Raw genomic sequence first — 20,379 nt, forward strand, 5'->3', positions numbered from 1 at the left:
TCAAAAATAAAGAGATATTTCAGAAATAAAGTCCTTAAAAAAATAAAGTTGTCTCCAGTGACTAAATTTGTCCTTCTTGGTAGAGAGAGTAGGGAGGATACTTTTTTTTTTTTTTTTGAGAACACCTTTATAATTTATTTTCTACTTTTAGGCTAATAGAAGGGAGGGTATAAAGCTTTCTAATATCTGCTTCTCAATTATCTTAAGTTCAAAATAATCTTTATGCCTAAGGGGCATATTTTGTGGAGCATATTCTGCTACCCTACATTCCTCATGCTCACAAAATTTCTCCAAAAAGAAAACATATGCTATTGCCTCCATCTAGTAACTTTTACTCTGCAGGGATTAAAATACTGGCCTTGGAGCCAGACAGAACTGGCCTGAATCTCTGCTCCATCATTTACTAGTCCTATGACCTTGAGCCAACACTTGATCTCTCTAATCCTCATTTGTGATGGAAGGATTGTCTTAGTCAGTTTGGGTGGCTATAACAAATTACCACAGACTGGGTGACTGGCTTAAACAACAAACATTTATTTCTCCAAGTTCTGGAGGAAAGTGCAAGCTCAAGGTATCAGCAGGTGTGGTATCTGGTGAGAACCTGCTTCCTGGTTTGCTGATGGCTGCCTTTTTGCTGTGTCCTCACAAGGTTGGGGGTGGAGGGTGGGTGTGTGAGAGAGAGAAAGAAAGGAAGGACACAAACAAGCTCTCTCCTGTCTCTTGTTATAAAGCACTAATCCTATCATGAGCGCTCCACCCTCTCAACCTAATTATCTCCCGAAGGCCCCACCTCCTAATACCAGCCCATTGGGGGTTAGGTTTCAACATACAAATTGAGGAGGAGTTCATAAGGAGAATTAAAATGAGATAATAAATATAAAGCCCTCGCCACAGTATGTGAACTATAGCAAGTAATCAGTAAATTATAGCTATTATTATTACTTATTAGAACCCAATTCTCCAATTAAACTCTTTTCAAAGGTCACCGATCTGGCTTTCCCAATTGCCAAACCCAATGGCATCTGTGGTAGATTGTGTAATTGTTCATAATTCTTCACTTCCTCTTCCTGAACACAAGAGTGGCATGTGACTTGCTTTGGCTAATGGAATGTGAACAGTGTAAGGGTTAAATTGTATTGTAGGGCTAACCTGTAGCCTTAAGAAATAACAGCTTTGTGTTAACACTGTAGATTAAGAGATAATAGCCTTGTCCTATCAATCAAGGGAACAAAAGTTCAAGGAAAATCAACTGGATTAGTGTTTGGTTTGGGGCAAGGGCATGTCTCAACTGTTTCCACCCCCATCTGGGAACTATTTCTTTGTTCTGTTCCCAGGTGATGATAAGACAATGTGGTCAGCTATAAAAACTCTGTACCCTGGCTGTTCGAGACTGCACTCTGGTCAAGAGTGTCTGTCCCCATCGGTTGGCCTTGCCTCTTATTGCAATAAACTTTGTTGTGACTGTCACTGGTGCCCGTAGCATTCTGTTTCAGAAGTCGTGTGGAAGCAACAAACAGAATGATATATGAGACATCCAAGGAGATTTAATTAAGAGCTAGCTTTAAAAAAACACTGTCTTGGGGCGCCTGGGTGGCGCAGTCGGTTAAGCGTCCGACTTCAGCCAGGTCACGATCTCGCGGTCCGTGAGTTCGAGCCCCGCGTCAGGCTCTGGGCTGACGGCTCGGAGCCTGGAGCCTGTTTCCGAGTCTGTGTCTCCCTCTCTCTCTGCCCCTCCCCTGTTCATGCTCTGTCTCTCTCTGTCCCAAAAATAAATAAATTAAAAAAAAAAAAAAAACAAAAAAAAAAAAACACTGTCTTGCTTTCCCTTTGCCACAAGACACTACCATATTCCAGATTGGGGCACTTTGTCAACCTGATCCTGGAATGAAGATGATACGAAGCATAAGTGTGGCCCATCCGTAATAAACACGTAGCATGAGTGAGGAATAAACTTGATGGTTGAAAGCCACTGAATTCCTCCCCAACCTGATACAGTGTGAGTTCACTCACACTTTTTAGCTTTTGCTCCTATAAAGCTATGAAGCTGAGTACCACCCTGTGTCGTATTGACTTCAAGACTCTTCGTAAGTGGTCAACTGGTATTCTGACACCACATCTATAGTTAGTCTCTACTTTCAACACCATCCTTTTCTGACATAGTTAGCTATCCCAATAACCCCTTGCCTGGCAGTGTCTTCACTGTCTTCCTGATAAGGGCGTATACAGATAGTATATCCATCAGATCTATCTAATGCCACCCTTTACCTTATGCCTTTGACAAGGTGGACTCCCGGACTCATTCTCTTCTTTGAATTCACTCCTTCGTTAGGAGCAATTTGTTGGATCTAACCCTTTTCAGTACTTTAACCTGATCTCTGAGTCCTGACTAACCCCTTTCACCTCTGCCTTTGGAAGGAGCTTCTTACCTACCAGGATGCTCAACTCTACCCAAAAGTCCCATCCTATCCACAGAAATCTATGGCCCCCTTTTCATCCAGTCCCTTCCTCTTCATCTGAGATTCAGGCTAGTCTCCTTTAAACACACCCACAAAGCTGGGTGTTGAACCACCACTCTCTCTAGGTAACTTTCTTAAAAATAATACTTTGCCCGGGGCGCCTGGGTGGCGCAGTCGGTTAAGCGGCCGACTTCAGCCAGGTCACGATCTCGCGTCTGTGAGTTCGAGCCCCGCGTCGGGCTCTGTGCTGACAGCTCGGAGCCTGGAGCCTGTTTCCAATTCTGTGTCTCCCTCTCTCTCTGCCCCTCCCCCGTTCATGCTCTGTGTCTCTCTGTCCCAAAAATAAATTAAAAAAAAACATTGAAAAAAAAAAATAATACTTTGCCCAGACATATATCTCTATTGTAAAGTCCTATCACCTCTGAAGGACCTACATCCCAACCTCAACTGCTTTCCAATATCATCTCCAGTCCCTTTGATGTAGTGCTCCAATCATCATGCCCATCACCTCATGCCATATTCTCCCCACTCAACAAATGCCATGATCTAGGTTCTACCCTAGTGCTATTTGGACACACAGATGAACAATACAAAGTTCCTACCCTAGTGGAGCTATTTTAGTGGGGAAGATGGACATACATACACACTCACAAATATATCTATATACCTGTATCTATATGTAGACATATAAAATGTGTATTTGTATATATAAATATATAAATTATGTATTTGTATAAATATACATTTGTTAGTTTATATATTCATATAAATTAAAAATAGGACATAGTGTTGGATAACAATATGAAGAATATGAAAGGACCAGAGGATAGGGATTGATAGAATCAGAGAAAGCACCTCTGATAAAGTGAGAATTGAGCACAGAACTGAAGAGGAAAGGTGAACCATGGGAGGAGAGGAGGTGGAGAGAGTTTTTTTAGGTAGAGCAAACTGATGCTTTTTTTGAGGAACTGAGAGAAAGCCAGTGTGGAACAGAGCAAATCTTATAAAGCCTTGCAAGCCATTATAAGGACTTTCACTTAAGGAGTGAAGTCAAGGATGACTGCAAATCTTGGCTTTGAGTAATTGAATGAATGGTGATCCATTCAATGAGATGGGCTGCGCTGGAAAAGAAGCAAGTTTGGAGGAGGAAATTGTTTTGTTTGGCCACATTAAGCTGACAATACCTATCAGACATCTAGGTAGAGTTGTGGGGTAAGAAGTTGGCTGTAGGAGTCAGCCTAGAGATAGTATTTAAAGCCATGGAACTAGATCAGGTCATCTACCAAGAAAATGCAGAGAGATAAGAAAAGGCCAAGCAATGAGCTTTAGGACACTCCAAGTAAGACCACCAAGGGAGCTGAGAAGAAGGTGTCAGTGAAGGAGATAGAGAACCAAGACGGAGTGGGTATACCAGAAGGCAAGTGAAGAAATTTCGAGAAAAGAAAGGGTTGACCAAATGTCAAATACTGGTGAGAGGTCATACATGATGAACCTTGAGAATTACCAGTTAGCAGTATTAACCATTTTATACCATCATTTCATACCATGTAGTCATTAATGACCTTCACTAGGGCAGTTTCCATAATATGGATGAATGCCTGAGAACTGAGGGAGGAGACAGAATGTCCAGACAATTCTTTTAAGGTTTTTCTAGAAATAGATGCAAAATAATAAAGCAAGAGAGGATACAAGGTCAAGGAAGGATTTGGGTTCAATGGGAGTTAAGGTACCCGAATTGTGTATGTTAATGGTTCTTATCCAATAAAGAAAGAGAAACTTATGATGCAGAGACAAAAGGAAAGTTCTCAAGTCCAAAGCCTCCTTGGACCCCTCAGTGTGGGTTGCTCATGCCCGTGGTTTGCTCCATAGCTCCTAGTGCTTTCCCTATCACAGCTCTGACTACACTGTTCACTTGTCAGTTTTCCCTCCCCATAATAGGCAAACTTGGTGAATGGACAGGGCTACATTTAGGAAGAAAAGCCCATGTTTGTCTGAGGACAACAAAGAGGATGTGTACACGTTTAATGTACTTCTAATGTGTACACATTAGATGAGCCTCATTGGCAGCAGACGGCCATTCACAGAGCCAGAGACCAAAGGCCAAAGGTGCAGAACTTTTAGGCTTCAAAGCACTTTGTGCCTCCTCCCCTTCCTCCCTACTCCTCAACTGGAGCTTCTGGTTTTGAGCGGAAGGGGTCTGCTTCTTTTGTGACCCAAAGCTTCTATCTGCTTTGAGGCCTGGCTTATAGAAGGAGCATAACAAATATTTGTAGAATTTTAAACCTGTCTGTCCCATTGTTCCCTTAACTCTACTTCCCCTTTCTCTTCTCTATCATAATAGAGATCTATCTATTGATCGATCTATCATACCTATGATGTCTGAAAAAAAATCTGATGCTCTCATCTAAATCCTTCCCCTGTTGAACATAAAATTTCATAGAACACTCACTTTAGTCAAGATCACTATGCAGCACGAAATACCACACATCCCCCTTTTGCTGAATTAGTTGTTGCTACTTCTTTACCAATTACTAGTAATTGGTGTGTTTGTATGTGTGGAGCTACCTCCCTAAAAACATGTATTGTAGTATCAAATCAGAAGATTGCCCCCTTCTTTCTGACGATACCAAACTAGAATCAACCTCTGCTTTCTGATACTTTCCCCAGAGTCACCCAATGGAAGTCCATATCCTATAATGGGTTCTCCATTAGAACTCTTGCTGAGAGGCATCTGGGTGGCTCAGTTGGTTAAACAACCGACTTCAGCTCAGGTCATGATCTCATGGTTCATGAGTTTGAGCCCCACATCAGACTCTGCTGACAGCTCGGAGCCTGGAGCTTGCTTCAGATTCTGTGTCTCCCTCTCTCTCTCTGTCTCTATCTTGCTCACGCTCTCTCAAAAAATAAACATTAAAAAAATCTTTTGCTAAGGTGCTTGGGTGGCTTAGTCAGTTAAGTGTCTGACTCTTGGTTTCAGCTCACATCATGACCTCACAGTTTCGTGGGTTCAAGCCCCATGTCCAGCTCTGCGCTGTCAGTGCAGAGCCTGTTTGCGATTTTGTCTCTGCCTGTCCCCCAGTCATGCTCTCTCAAATAAAAAACAAAAACAAAAAACCTCTTGGTGAGGCATGCTATGACCCCATGTCACCCCTTCCTGCAATAAGTAACAAACCCAACTTGTCCAACAACAGGGGTTCCTTTGGTCCTTTGCTAAAAAACATTGACTCTCCTGTGTATTCCTGTAGCTTTCCGAAGTCTTTAGGCTCAGTGGCCTCCTATGTAGCATTCCTTTCTCTTTCAAGCTCTCTCCCTGTGGCTTTACTCCTGCTCCATCTCTTTCCTCTGAGGTGTTGGCCCCTTATCTCCCTCAGTGTGGGCAATATTGACACTCTGGCCTCCTCTCTCTCAACATGCCTTCTCGCCTTAAGGGTTATGTGTGTGTGTGTGTGTGTGTGTGTGTGTGTGTGTGTGTGTGTGTACACATACAAATATGTATATGCATACTGGGAGCTTTAACTATGACCTCCAAGTGTGTAATTCACAAATTTGTCTCCCTAGTCCTGACTTTTCTCCTAAACTTCATCTTTTCCATATCCAGATACATACTGGGACCACAAGTCCAAAACTTAGCATCTGCCCTCTTAAACAACTTTCTCCACCTGTTGGGATTTTATGAATGATCCATTAATGGTGTCCTATTTCTCCCAGTCCCTTATGCTGTAAACTTCAGGGCTAGTTTTGACTCTTCCCTATTCCTCAAGCCCTAAATTCAACCAGTTCACAAATCCTGTTGATTCTTCTGTTGCAAATTTTCTTGTATACATCCCTTCCCATTCCCAATGCCACCGCCCCAATCCAAACCTTTTGTTACCTCACACAGTCTCAGCCTCATTTCTGATCTCCCACCCTATTCTCCACTTTTTTCCTGTTTTCACTTTTTTTAAATGTTTATTTTTGAGGGGGGGGCAAGGCAGAGAGAGGGAAACAGAGGATATGAAGTGGGCACCGCACTGATGGCAGAGAGCCTGATGTGGGGCTCAAACCGTGAACCATGAGATCATGACCTGAGCCGAAGTCCGACGCTTAACCAACTGAGCCACCCAGGTGCCCTTCCCTATTTCTACTTTAATCTTCCAATCCCACTTTGGTGGCATTTCCTTTCACCATTTTTAAATTATTATCACTTTTTGCAAGTAGGCTTCGTGCCTAGTGCAGAGCCCATCACGGGGCTTGAACTCACAACCCTGAAATCAAGACCCGAGCTGAGATCAAGAGTTGGATGCTTAACCGACTGAACCACCCAGGTACCCCATCACCATCTTTAATGATTCCTTATGGCTAATCTTTTCATCCATTTATCAAGGTCCTCTCCAAACAGCATGTTCTAATTCTCTACTGTCATCTTCCACCACTCTCATTCATTCAAAACTATGGGGCATTTTAGTAAACAGTGAAAATACACAGTGGAGCGTGCACCCTGTCTTTGAAAGGAGCAAAGGAAGAGATACATGGGCAAATAATGGCAATGCAACAAGTTCTAGAATAGATAAGATTTCTTGCAATTCAAGATTGTTTTAGGAAATAAAACTACTAGTCACAGTTCTTAAACATTGGAAATTCACATAGGCTAATTTAAGTAGAACGAAATGTATCCTATATAGGGTGGCTCACAGAAGGGCTGATGATCCAGGCTGAGGCTAAGCAGCTACAGCCATGGTGGCCAGAATGATTCAGAAATGGTCCAGTGAGTCCACCATTGCTGCCATGGGGTTCTAGCCACCATAGCTAGAAACTGACATGGGAAGGACTGGTACTCTGGCAGGCTGCCCCTTGATATTGTTGCCACAGCCACCATCACCTGCTACTGGAATGGATTCTCCTATCCCTATTTCTTTGCATCACTGATTTGAGTAGTCAGGGGTAGGTGCATCTGATTGGTCAAGCCTATACCATGTGCCGTCTCCCCAGCTGCAAGGGAGCCTGGGAAAACATGCATCTGGCATTTTCAGGTTTATATGGGGGAAATGGGCTTTGTCTCCAAGGCTCATTAAAGTTGGGATTCCCCAAACTTAAGGAATCTAGATGCTGAACAGCCAAAAAGGACAAATGTCTGCTACTACAACTTACAGATGAAGAATTTAAAAGGGTAATTGTTTCTGTAAAACTTTACAAAGTCTAGAGGCACCTGGGTGGCTCTGTCAGTTAAGCATTGGACTTCAGCTCAGGTCATGATCTCATGGTTTGTAAGTTTGAGCCCCAGGTTGGGCTTTGTACTATCAGCACAGAGTCAGCTTGGGATTCCCTCTCTCTGTCTCTCTCCCTGTCTGCATGCACACACTCTCTCTCAAAATAAATATTACAAAACAAACAAAAACTTTTAAAGTCTAGGAACAAGCCAGCCCCAGCACCCAACACATTACCTTTTGACACTGCCCCAACAAATTAAATAGCATGTAAAATATATTATACAGAATACAGAAATGACTGTATATAATCATTCTTACTTTTTTAAGTTTTAAAAATTTTTATTTTTTAAGCTTGGAAGAGAGAGAAAGTGAAGGAAGAAGCGAGAAGGAGCAGGGAGGGTTAAGAGAGGGGGAGAGAGAGAATCCCCAGCAGGCTCTGCACTGTTAGCATGGAGCCCGATGCAGGGCTTGAATTCACCAACCATGAGATCACGACTTGAGCGGAAATCAAGAGTCGGACGCTTAACTGCGTCACCCAGGCACTCCTTATTTTTTACTTTTAGAGAATACAGCACATGAGGAGGGAAAGGAGCAGAGGGAAAGAGAATCCCAAGCAGGCTCCATGCTCAGCTCAGAGCCCAACATAGGGCTTGATCTCATGACTGTGGGATCATGACCTGAGATGAAATCAGGAGTAGGACACCCAACCGACTGAGCCACCCAAGTGCCCCAATCATTCTTACCTTTAAAAAACATGGACTCTGATCTTCATTTAAGAATCAACATGCTAAAATATTGTACCAAAGGTAATGGCAATAAGAGTATTTCGGAGTCAGGCACAATGGAAACCATCTTCCATATGCACCTCTAATAGCTCTTCATCTATATCCAGGTCAGATTCATGGAAAGGGAAAAGTTTCTTGAACACCTGAACATCCTGCCTACTAATTTTACAAAAAAATAAAGGATTAAAATGTTGGTCTTTTCTACTACTTTAGTGTCAAAACTCACACAGTAAGACACCTTTGCCTTCTTGCAACCAAAGTTGCTACATGATAGATCAGGAATGGTGCTGTGAAACTTGACACTGAGAATATAAAACTGCTTGACGTTAAATGTAAAATGACACATACCAGGTGAATATGTAGTAGAAACCTACTATGTGACTATAAACCTATTATGAGACAAGGTGTTATGGGAACATGTAATACAAAACTATTAAAGAAGTCTTCACAAAGGTGGTTTAAGGCAAGCCTTGTAAACTGAGTAGGTTGACAAAGTCTTTACCACTCCTCCTACTGAGAGGTGAAGTCCAATTCGCTTCCTCATAAATCTGGGCTGGCCTTAATGATTTGCTTAACCAACAGCACATGGCAGGTGGTGTTCTAGAACCCCAATGATTAGATCATAAGGCTTGCAGCATCTGCCTGGGAATCTTGGAACAATCTCTGAGAGTCCTGAGCATCCATGTAAGTCCATTAACGCTTAGACTGCTAAGCTGGAAAGACTACATGCCGGCACTGAGGTTTACAGTCCCAGCTAAGGCCAGCATTCCAATTGGTCATCCTTGTCTAAGTGCCAGACATGAATGAATGATGGGTTTAGACTCTCTAGACCAGCGCATCTACCACTTGAGTACCAACAAATGATCTTTGTCAACACCAACAGCCATCCTTGCGAGCTCAGTCTTGCTCCAATTCCGGACCCACAAAATTGTGATACATTAGGAAAAAAAAAAAAAAAAAAAAGTTGCTATTTTAACCCACTAAGCTTTCAGGAAGTTTGTCATGCAACAATACAGAACCAGGTCTTCAGGTATGTAAGATATAAGTCGGTAAGAATATTCTACAAAAATTATTCTACACAAAACCAACATCCACTCTTATGCTCCAAATTGAACTCTATCATTTCTCGTATGTACTTTGCCTATCTGCCTCGCTGTACCTTCCACATGTTCTGATCTCCTCCACAATCCCAAATTCCAAACCCAAATAACTGCTTTTTTATAGACTTCAGTTTTCCCAGAAAAAGGGCACTTTCTGTCTCTTATGAACTTGTATACTGCCACCTCTCCAAAGATGCTTACTTAGTGCCAATTGTCCCAATTAACTGTGCCCCCTTTCACTCACAAAAGTGCCCCATTCTAGTCAATAGGTTATATGGTTACCCTGTGATTAACACACTGCTTTGAATTATTTTATAGAATTCTATCTCTTATTCCAAACTACATGATTACTTGAAAGCAAGTAGAGTTTATGCTTGAACAATGTGGAGTTAGGGGCACCAACCCCCCATGCAGTAAAAAAAACAAACAAACCTGTATAACTTTTGACTCCCCCAAAATGTGGCCTGTGGTTGGCCAGAAGCCTTACTGATAACATAAATATTCAACTAACACAATATTCTGTATGTTATATGCATTATAAAAAAAATAAGCTAGAGGGGCACCTGACTGGCTCCGTCGGTAGAGCATGTGACTCTGCAACTCTTGATCTTGGGGTCGTGAGTTCAAGCCCCACACTGGGCATAGAGCTCACTAAAAAAATAAGCTAGAGAAAAGGTTATTTTCTGAAGGAAAATGCATTTACAGTACTGTAACTGTAAAAAACCCACATATAAGTGGACCCACACAATTCAAACCTGTGTTGTTCCAAGGGTCAATTGTACCCTGTCTTTCCTTCAATAAGTATCTACTGACTGCCTACAATGTGCCAGATACTATACAACGTGCTCTTGTGTATCTTCCACATTCCCCTGTGCTGTGTGTAATGGAGGCTGTTGTGCCAGATCACTCACAGGCTGGACCCACTTGGGAACTAATGAGAATGAAGACTGCAACTTGGAAAAGGTTGCCTCCAAACCTGCTATAGACCCAGGGGGGGAAAAACAGTGCGAAGAACCCCTAAGATAAAAAATACATGATAGGATTGGGATGCCTGGATGGCTCAGTTGGTTAAGTATCTGACTCGTGGTTTCAGCTCAGATCACGATCTCATGGTTCAGGAGTTCAAGCCCTGCATAGAGCTCCATGTTGACAGCATGGAGCCTGCTTGGGATCCTCTCTCTCTTTCTCCCTCTCTCTCTGCCTGTCTCTAGCTTATGTGCATGTGCTCTCTCTTTGAAATAAATATTTATTTTAAAAAAAGAAAAAAAGTTTAAAAATACATGTATTTAGGGGCACCTGGGTGGCTCAGTCGATTCAGTGTCTGACTCTTGATTTCGGCTCAGGCTTAGGTCATGATCCCAGGGTCAAGGGATCAAGTCCCACATCAGTCTCCATGCTTAGCATGGAGCTTAAGATTCTCTCTCTTTCTAAAATTAAAAAAAAAAAAAAAAAAAAATACATGGTGTCAGAGTGGATGTAACTACTAGGGTCTCCCCTGTTTCTTACAAAGAAACACCCAAAGTCTGGGCCCTATGCAGAATAAGAAACAAACCAGGTCAGGAGAGCCCAGAACCTTGGCCCACTACCCAAGGTTTTTTCTCTGTTGGAAAAGAGATGGGGAGTGGTTATGTCAGTCCATGTCCGGGTCTTTTCACCTCATTTTCTTACCTCAACAGTTACATAACCTAGTTACTAATGTAGTATTTTTCTTCTATTGACATTAGACCTACTTAATAATTCAAGGCAGCAACCTGGCCATGGCTAACCAGAAAGACGTTCAGTAAAAGCTTAATGAAAGAAGTCACTAGCACTATGTCACTAATGAAAGCCATGGAAAAATTTAACTAACTTACCTAGCTGGTAAAAGCTAATGGAAATAAAATGCTAAAAACGTAACTGATTTCTAGACTGTTCTTCCAACTCAACTATTACCTTTGCTAAATGTTTCTTTTATACCTCTGCTCTTAATCTATAAAAATCTTTTTCCCCCATAAGGCCTTAAACCTACTTAAGGTAACTCACTGTTAGCATGTAATGCTCCAATGTGAAATATTCTCAGAAAATGAATGGTTACCTATAAACTCTATAGTAACAGATTTCATAAGAAGAAAAGGCTGTGATTTTATTTTCAGATTTTTGGAAATGGTTTTCAGAAAACAAATTACAAGGACACATAAAAAACTTGAAGTCATTCATTAACTATGAACTCTTAGCAGAAGAAGGGACTCTGAAGTATCTGCATTCCTCTCCTTCTGAAAGAAGAAATTACTTCTAAAATGTCCGTCCCTTATATAAATCTTTCCCAAGTTTGATGTACTTCACCTCATAAAAGGAACACAATTTTTAATCTTATAAAACAAAAGAAATAAAACAGAGAAGGCAGGTCTCTCGTGTTACATGCTTTGACAGAAAGGTCACAATTTTGAAGCAGCTTTGCGATATGCAGAGCACAGTACTGGCTTCAAAAAAAAAGAAAGTTCAAGGGGCGCCTGGCTGCTTCAGTCAGTTAAGGGTCCGCTGATCTCAGCTCAGATCTTGATCTCAGGGTCATGAGTTCAAGCCCCACGTTGGGCTCCATGCTGGGCGTGAAGCCTACTTACAAAAAAAAAAGAGGTTAAAATGACCTGTGCACTTGCATTATCTAAATGTGAAGAGCTGCTGTCAGCTTCATCTATAAAAATTAGCAAGCTATGTTCATTCAAGTACCTTAATTAACTGTACTTCATATAATTTTATACCTGGGATGAGGCTGAGACAAAAACAAAACAAAACAAAAAACCCAGCTAGCACAGAGCTGTTAAAAAAAAAAAAAAAAAAAAAACAACTTTAAAATAATTGGTTATTGTGAGATGCAAATCAAATGGAAAGCCAGGATAACAAAACAAATTTCTAATTACATAAATAAGTTCTTACTATTCACTGAAAATTTCCACTATTGGAATATTCTGATAACAATAAAGAAACACATAAAAGGGGAACAGTGAGTAAACATGATTATTTGGTTCATTTCAGAAGGTCTGCTGGTCCAGCTGCCAGCCATTGGAGTCCCTGGGTTCTCAACGAAGTGTGACCAGTTCTTCTGATGAGGTAGGGTGAATGGCAACCGTGTTGTCAAAGTCAGCTTTTGTTGCTCCCATTTTCACTGCAACAGCAAAACCCTGCAGCATTTCATCACACCCGATTCCTTGCATATGGATCCCAACCACCTGGGGAAAAAAAATTTTCTTTAAAAAAAAAATGGAGGGAGGGGCGCCTGGGTGGCTCAGTTGGTTAAGCATCCAACTTTGGCTCAGATCATGATCTCACGGTTCATGGGTTTAAGCCCCACATTGGGCTCTGTGCTGACAGCTCAGAGCCTGGAGCCTGCTTTGGTTTCTGTGTCTCCTTCTCTCCCTGACCCTCCCCCACTTGTGCTCTCTGTCTCTTGAAAAAATAAATAAATGTTAAAAAAATTTTTTTTTAATTTTTTAATGTTTATTTATCTTTGGGGGGCAGGTGGCCAGAGAGAGGAGACACAGAATCTGAAGCAGGCTCCAGGCTCTGCACTGTCAGCACAGAAACCTGACATGGGGCTTGAACCCACAAACCGCGGGATCATGACCTGAACCAAAGACGGACACTTAACCAACTGAGCCGCCCAGGCGCTCCCAAAAAAGAAAAATTCTTAACGTAAGTTTTTATTAGGTATACCAATCAATTTTTTACTAGTCATGAGAGATAAGTGACATTTTAAAACCTCTAAAAAACTTGTATCTTCTATCTGGGTATGGCATAAGAAAGCCTGCCTGGTGCTATGCAGTCCTGCCTCAACATCCCTCCCTTGCCCACCCCACACAGCCCTCCCTCAAGCTGTCCGCACTCTGGCCCCACCAGCTTTCCTTCTGTTCTGAGTATTCACCATGCCCTCTCCGTTGCACAAGTTGTTCCTTCTGTCTGGACGATTTTTCCTCCCCTTCTTTAAGAGTGAAAGCCCATTCATTCTTCAGATACCTACACTTGCCTCCCCAACCAAGTAAAATTACTTTCACATGATCTCTCCATATATGTCCATCATGACTCTATCACAACTACAATGCTCTATGTATTTGGGGACTAGAAAAATTACAGTCCATCTTCCCCACAGATTTTAATCTCTAGACAGAGGGGACCTGCCTACATTTGCTTCCCACTCTTTCTATACGACCAAGCACGAAGATGGCCCCCAGGAGGCACTCAATTCATACCTACTGCATGAAGGACCATTAAGAGACATTTGTTTCACATCACATTTCCCAGTTTGGCTTCTCAATAATTTTAAACCTAGGTTAATATTCACCTCCAGCAAATATTCTTAGCAAAGTTAGAATGTATAAAATTTAGGCACAAAAATATTTTGTTTAAAAGTAAATCAAGAATAGGGGCACCTGGGAGGCTCAGTCAGTTGAGTGTCCAACACTTGATTTCGGCTCAGGTCATGATCTCATGGTTTGTGGGTTTGAGCCCAATATCTGGCTCTGTGCTGACAGCTGGAGCCTGCTTGGAATTCTGTGTCCTTCTCTCTCTGCCCCTCCCCTGGCTTGCTCTCTGTATCTTTCTCAAAATAAATAAAAATAAACTGTGAAAAAATAAATTTATCTTACACTTACCAGTATTTCTGAGGTACCTATCTATTCTAGCCTATGGGTCAATGACAGTGGGCTATCTGTGGTGTTCAACCTTTCTCTCTTATGTTTTAAAAGCAGTGGATCCTGGGGCACCTAGGTGGCTCAGTCAGTTGAGTGCCTGACTTCAGCTCAGGTCATGATCTCGCAGTTCATGGGTTTAAGCCCCATGTCGGGCTTTGTGCTGATAGCATAGAGCCTGCTTCGCATTCTCTGTCTCCCTCCCTCTCTCTCCCCTCCCCAGCCCCCACTCTCTCTCTCTCAGATAAAAGTGGGACTGCACCAGTTGAATCAGAGAAGGCTTAACTCTTTACTTGGTCTCCCCACTTCCCACCACACCAGAATACCCCCATCCCTGACAGGCCTGAAGACATTCTTAAACTTACTGCATTTTTCCCATACCTTCTCCTCTTTGGTGGCACAAACCATTTTCATCACACATTTTGTTTTCCTTTTGGTAACTGCATGATACATTGGGGTAAAGGTGGTTGAATAGGTCTTCACATTTTCTTTTCCATATTTATGAATGGCCTCATCTATAATGCACAGGGGGAAAAAAGCATCTGTCAAAAACTTAAGCAATTCCACCGAGTTACTGAAGAGAGAGATGGCCAGAAATATATAACCTGAATCAAATTACGAGGAGATACTGAACAAAACTACAACAAGGGATATTCTACAACATAAATGTTGATGTCATGAAAGACAAAAGAAAGGCTAAGGAATTTTGTCTCTTGATTAAAGGAGGCCAAAGAGGTATGAAAACTGAATGCAATGTATCATCCTGGTCTGAATCCTGGCCTTGGGGGGGGAAAAAAAACGTTAAAAATGACATTATTTGAGGGGCACCTGGCTGGCTCAGTTGGTGAAGTATGGGACTTTTGACCTCAGGGTTGTGTGTTTGAGCCCCACCGTAGGTGTAGAGATTACTTAAAAAAAAAAAAAAAATCTAAAAAAGAAAAAAAAGGGGTGCCTGGGTGGCTCAGTCGGTTAAGCGTCCGACATCACCTCAGGTCACGATCTCGTGGTCCGTGAGTTCGAGCCCCACGTCGGGCTCTGGGTTGATGGCTCAGAGCCTGGAGCCTGCTTCCGATTCTGTGTCTCTGTCTCTCTCTGCCCCTCCCCCATTCATGCTCTGTCTCTCTCTGTCCCAAAAATAAATAAACGTTAAAAAAAAAATTTTTAAAAAAAAGAAAAAGAAAAAAAAATGACATTATTTGAGATAACTGGCAAAATGTGAATAAGATCTAATATTGCATCAATTTATTTCTTTTTTAATACCTTTTTTGTAAACTTAAGTATAGTTGAGGTATATAACATTATGTTAGTTTCAGGTGTGAGACATACTAATTCAACAATTACAAACATTAGGAAATGCTCACCGTGATTAAGTGTAGTCACCATCTATCACCATACGAGGTTATTATAATATTAATAACTATATTCCCTATGCTGTGCTTTTTATTTCCATGATTTATTTATTTTATAACTGGAGGTCTGTACCTCTTCATCCTCTTTACCTATTTTGCCTATCCCTCTACCCAATATTGTCTCAATTTAAATGTTATTATTTGAAAACTGTACTGTGCTTATGTAAAGGAAAGACCTTGTTCTTAGGAAATAGATACTGAAGCGTGTGTGTGTGTGTGTGTGTGTGTGTGTGAGACCATGTGTGTCTGTGTGTATGTGTAGAGAGAGAAAATATGGTAAAGCAAAAATGTTATGGGTATACAAGAGTCCTTTGTACTACAGTGTGTCCTATTACAGAGAAAATGTTCCAAGATCCCCAGTGGATGCCTGAAACCATGGATAATACCAAAGCCTATGTACAGAATTTTTTCCTATTCATACATACCTATGATAAAGTTTAACTTATACATTATGCACAGATTAATAACTGATAATAAAAATAGAATTACATCACACTGTAATAAAAGTTATTTGAATGCGCTCTCTCTCAAAATACCTTATCACACTGCACTCACCCCTCCTGTGAAGATGTGAGATGATAAAACGCCTCCGTAAGGAGATGAGTGAAGTGAATGATGTAGGCGTTGAGACCTAGCGTTAGACGACTACTGACCTGACAAGAAGTCAGGAGGATCATCTCCTTCCAGACTGTAGTTGGCATGGGTAACTGAAACCACAGAAACTAAAGCCACGGATAAGGGGAACTACGATATTTTTGCAACTTTTCTTTAAATCTGAAGGTAGTTTGAAATAAAAAAGCTAAAAAAAGGCAAAGAGATCCACAGGGTGAGTTGTAGAAAAGGAATTATATTTTCCAAGTGTTAGTAGTTAAGGAGGAAATCGGAATTGTGATAAGAGGCAACCAAAAAGGAATGTAACTTAGGGGGTGAAGACAGATTTAGCCAGAAACTTCCCCCTGAAGTTAGGGGGAAGGAAAGAAACTATAAATCACCTTCATTTTTAATTTTTTTTTCAACGTTTTTTATTTATTTTTGGGACAGAGAGAGACAGAGCATGAACGGGGGAGGGGCAGAGAGGGAGGGAGACACAGAATCGGAAACAGGCTCCAGGCTCCGAGCCATCAGCCCAGAGCCTGACGCGGGGCTCGAACTCACAGACCGCGAGATCGTGACCTGGCTGAAGTCGGACGCTTAACCGACTGCGCCACCCGGGCGCCCCTCACCTTCATTTTTAAATACCTACCTTCTGTGAGTCCCACTGTTCCAATAGGGGGGTGGCTGAAGACAACGGTAGGGATGTTGTCATAGTCTAGTTTGGAATCTTTTTTGCATTCAAAAAGTCTATGGGCAAGTTTTCGGCCAGCAGCTATGGCAACTGTAAAGATATTTTTAAAACCGTGTTTCAGTTTATTGTTCATTTTAAAACAGCAGAATTGTTCTACTAACCATTTATTCATCTGGCTTAACATACTACTTCTGACAAAGTTTTATGCCAGTGTTCGTGATAAGATGTAGCTCAATATGAAGGCCTATCAATGCCTTAGTTAACAATTCAAAACGACCAGCTTATATGAATTCTGTACACTCTACTAAGGCAAAAAAAAAAAAAAGGAGGGGGGGACACACTAGTTCCCAATCTGGCAGTCACCTACTTTATTAGTATATTAGCTTTTTAATACAATATGAAGCAAACTACATCAGTTTTGAGCAACTGCAGTTTTACTTTATAATCATATTCATTTCACAGTAAGGTGTTTTTGTTTTCGTTTTTTTAATTCTCTAGAAGGCCCCGCAACCTCAGCCTCTCTATCAGGAACATTGTGGCTCCTCATCCCTGGCTGGTCCTGATGCATTAGGGGTGAGCTCTGGTTTGCAAGGATAAAGACCACATTTCTGGATGGTGAATGACCCCCCCTCTTTCCCACTCTCCCTTGCTGTCCAAGGGGAGTCCTGGGCCCATGTGAGTCTGATGTTCATGGTCTCAGACAATCACCCGTTACATGCTCAGTCGTACTATTACCGACTTGACACAGTAAGATGTTTTTTAATTAAAAAAAATTTTGTTAATGTTTATTTAATTTTGAGAGAGGAGACAGAGTGTGAGCAGGCGAGGGGCAGAAAGAGAGGAAGACAGAATCTGAAGCAGGTTCCAGGCTCTGAGCTGTCAGCACAGAGCCCGATGTGGGGCTCGACCTCACAAACCGTTAGATCATGATCTGAGTCGAAGTCAGACGCTCAACCGATCGAGCCACCCAGGCACCCCTTAAGTTTATTTTAAAAATTATTTTTACTTCTAGGGTGCCTGGGTGGCTCGGTCAGTTGAGCGTCCCAACTCTCTGTTTTGGCTCAGATCATGATCCCAGGGTCATGGGATCAAGCCCCGCACTGAGCGTGGAACCTGCTTAATAGTCTCTCTCTTTTTCCCTCTACCCCTCTCATGCTCTCTCTCTAAAAAAAATTTTTTTAATTATTTTTGCTTCTGACTTAAGTTTATTCCCCTTAGCCTGTTTTTATCTCTATATTTAGAAAAAAATGCCTGCATTCAGTAAAAGCATCAGTTATTAATATTGCTGATTTCAAATTGAGTTTTTTTTCCAAAATAAGGTATCAGTCGGATACATAAGAAATTCTCTTCACTTTGATATAATTTTTGACTATTAGATTATGTTATCAAGTTTTTGAAACTTTGCTTGTTATTTTGCTTTGGCTAAATAGGGCTAAAAGGCTTTGGGTATTAGATTGGGATAAATCTCTATTCTGATGAAAGAGCCCGGGCCATTTTGGAAAGGCTGGTAAGGTACCACAGGGGCACAAGGGGTACAGAGTGAAAGCAGGTGCTTATAAAGGTGGGACAAAGAGCTCGAAATGGTGCCAGTTAACTCAGAAAGTAAACTGAGGTATGGGATTGGGGGAGGTGAGTCAATCTTAGTCACATCAAGACTAAACAATTCGGGTTCCTGGCTGGCTCAGTCAGTAGAGCACATGACTCTTACTCAATCTCAGGGTCAAGAATTCAAGCCCCATGTTGGGCATGGAAGCTACTTAAAAAATAAATAAAAACCTTTAAAAAGAAAGACTAAGTAATCATATAAGAATGTCACTCTAAATTACTTATTCCCAAAGCCACTTCCTTCCCCTGTCACCACATGCAACTCAGATCCTAACTTAAGCACTCTTCAGAGAGTGGTCACATCATCTCTGTAACAATTTCAGTCTTCACTAAGCACCTTTAAAGTCTTTTAAGGAAAAATGAATATTATTCAGAAAACATAAGGTACCAAACTATTTCAGTACATTCTTATTATTTTGACAACATTAAGACACTCACCATCCTGGGGTGCCTGGGTGGCTCAGTCGGTTAATCATCTGACTCTAGCTTTCAGCTCAGGTCACAATCTCACAGTTTGTGAGTTTGAGCCCCATGTCGGGCTTGTGCTGAGAGTGTGGAGCCTGCTCGGGCTTCTCTTTCTGCCCTTCCCCTGCTCACTCACTCTCTCTCAAAAATAAAAAACAAACTTAAAAAAAGACACTTTGGGGCGCCTAGATGGCTCAGTTGGTTGAGCATCCAACTTCGGTTCAGGTCATGATCTCACTGTTCGTGAGTTCGAGTCCCGCATTGGGCTCTGTGCTCACAGCTTGGAGCCTGCAGCCTGCTTTGGATTCTGTGTCTCCCTCTCTCTCTGCTCCTCCCCTGCTTGCACTCTGTCTCTCCAAAAATAAATAAAACGTTAAAAAAAATTTTTTTTTTAAAAAGACACTTTGCTTAAATTGATTTGACTGTTATATAAAGAGTTTTATATTGACACACAGAGCCTCTCTTACCCAAGAAAAGAGGAAACAATACCTGGAGTGAGAAGAGCTTTTCCACACACATCTCCAACTGCATAGACACCTTTTACGCTGGTATTCTGGAATTCATCTACTATGATGTGCCCTTTATCATCAGTTTGAATCCCCTAAAACATTGAAAGGATATCATGTAAATATTTGGCCTCTCCACAAAAAATGGAAGATCAAACCTCTGGATCTACTTCATCTCAAACACCTCTTCAGCCCGAATCTCTAAAACCCACAACACTCGACCACAAGATGAAAAACATCTCAACAAGTAGGCAAGTTCAGATCGTTTGCTTAATTTAAAAATGTAAATACTTTATCCAATTTGGGGGTGTTTAACAGAACCTGCCTTTGCAACACAATTCAACTAACCAGGTAAGCGTGAAAAGGAAACACTCAGCTAACAGATGCGCTACCTCCTATAGCTGCTAAGTCCATCGAAGACTGCTTTTAAAACTCTTTCCACTGAAGTGCTCCTCTTGAAGCATACTAACTCATAACTTAGAGGGGACAGCCTGAAGCAGTCATCAAAAGCAGGTTTCTTGGAGGCTTACCATTTTAACTTAATTTAATTAACTTATTTTTTAAACAAATTCTTTTTTAAGCTTATTCGTTTTGAGAGAGAGAGAGACACACACACAGACAGACAGACACAGCATGAACGGGGGAGGGGCAGAGAAAGAGAGAGACAGAGACAGAGACAGAAACAGAGAGCAGGCTCTGTCAGCATGGCTCCAACTCCTAAACCATGAGATCATGACCTGAGCTGAAATTAAGAGTCAGATGCTTACCCCAGGCACCCTGTGGCTTACCATTTTAATTTTAAAAATCCGAGTAAGTTTGGCATTCTAAAACATACTGACATTTTCTTTACCAAATTTTTTCCCCTGTATCTTGAGTTAAATTTTTGCTCCAAGAAGATGGCCTTGCAGATCCCAGGTGTAT

The 20,379-nt window shown here is 41.5% G+C and overlaps 1 protein-coding gene across 2 annotated transcripts in view; it reads right to left on the minus strand.

Annotated features, from left to right (window-relative positions):
* Positions 1-11,623: 11,623 nt before the first annotated feature.
* GSR (glutathione-disulfide reductase) overlaps positions 11,624-20,379 on the minus strand; it is a 44,697-nt gene continuing 35,941 nt past the window's right edge. The window contains exons 10-13 of one of the 2 annotated variants that reach the window (XM_058720191.1): positions 19,442-19,553; positions 16,841-16,972; positions 14,570-14,703; positions 11,624-12,733 (exon numbers count right to left, since the gene is read on the minus strand). In XM_058720191.1, coding sequence (XP_058576174.1) covers positions 12,584-12,733; positions 14,570-14,703; positions 16,841-16,972; positions 19,442-19,553 — 528 coding nt within the window. In that variant the 3' untranslated portion in view covers positions 11,624-12,583. Of the gene's footprint in view, positions 12,734-14,569; positions 14,704-15,375; positions 16,590-16,820; positions 16,973-19,441; positions 19,554-20,379 lie in introns of those variants that run through there. The other variant, XM_058720192.1, reaches the window with a different exon arrangement.

This window comes from Neofelis nebulosa, chromosome 3 (assembly GCF_028018385.1).
Source record: "Neofelis nebulosa isolate mNeoNeb1 chromosome 3, mNeoNeb1.pri, whole genome shotgun sequence".
Lineage (NCBI taxonomy): Eukaryota > Metazoa > Chordata > Mammalia > Carnivora > Felidae > Neofelis > Neofelis nebulosa.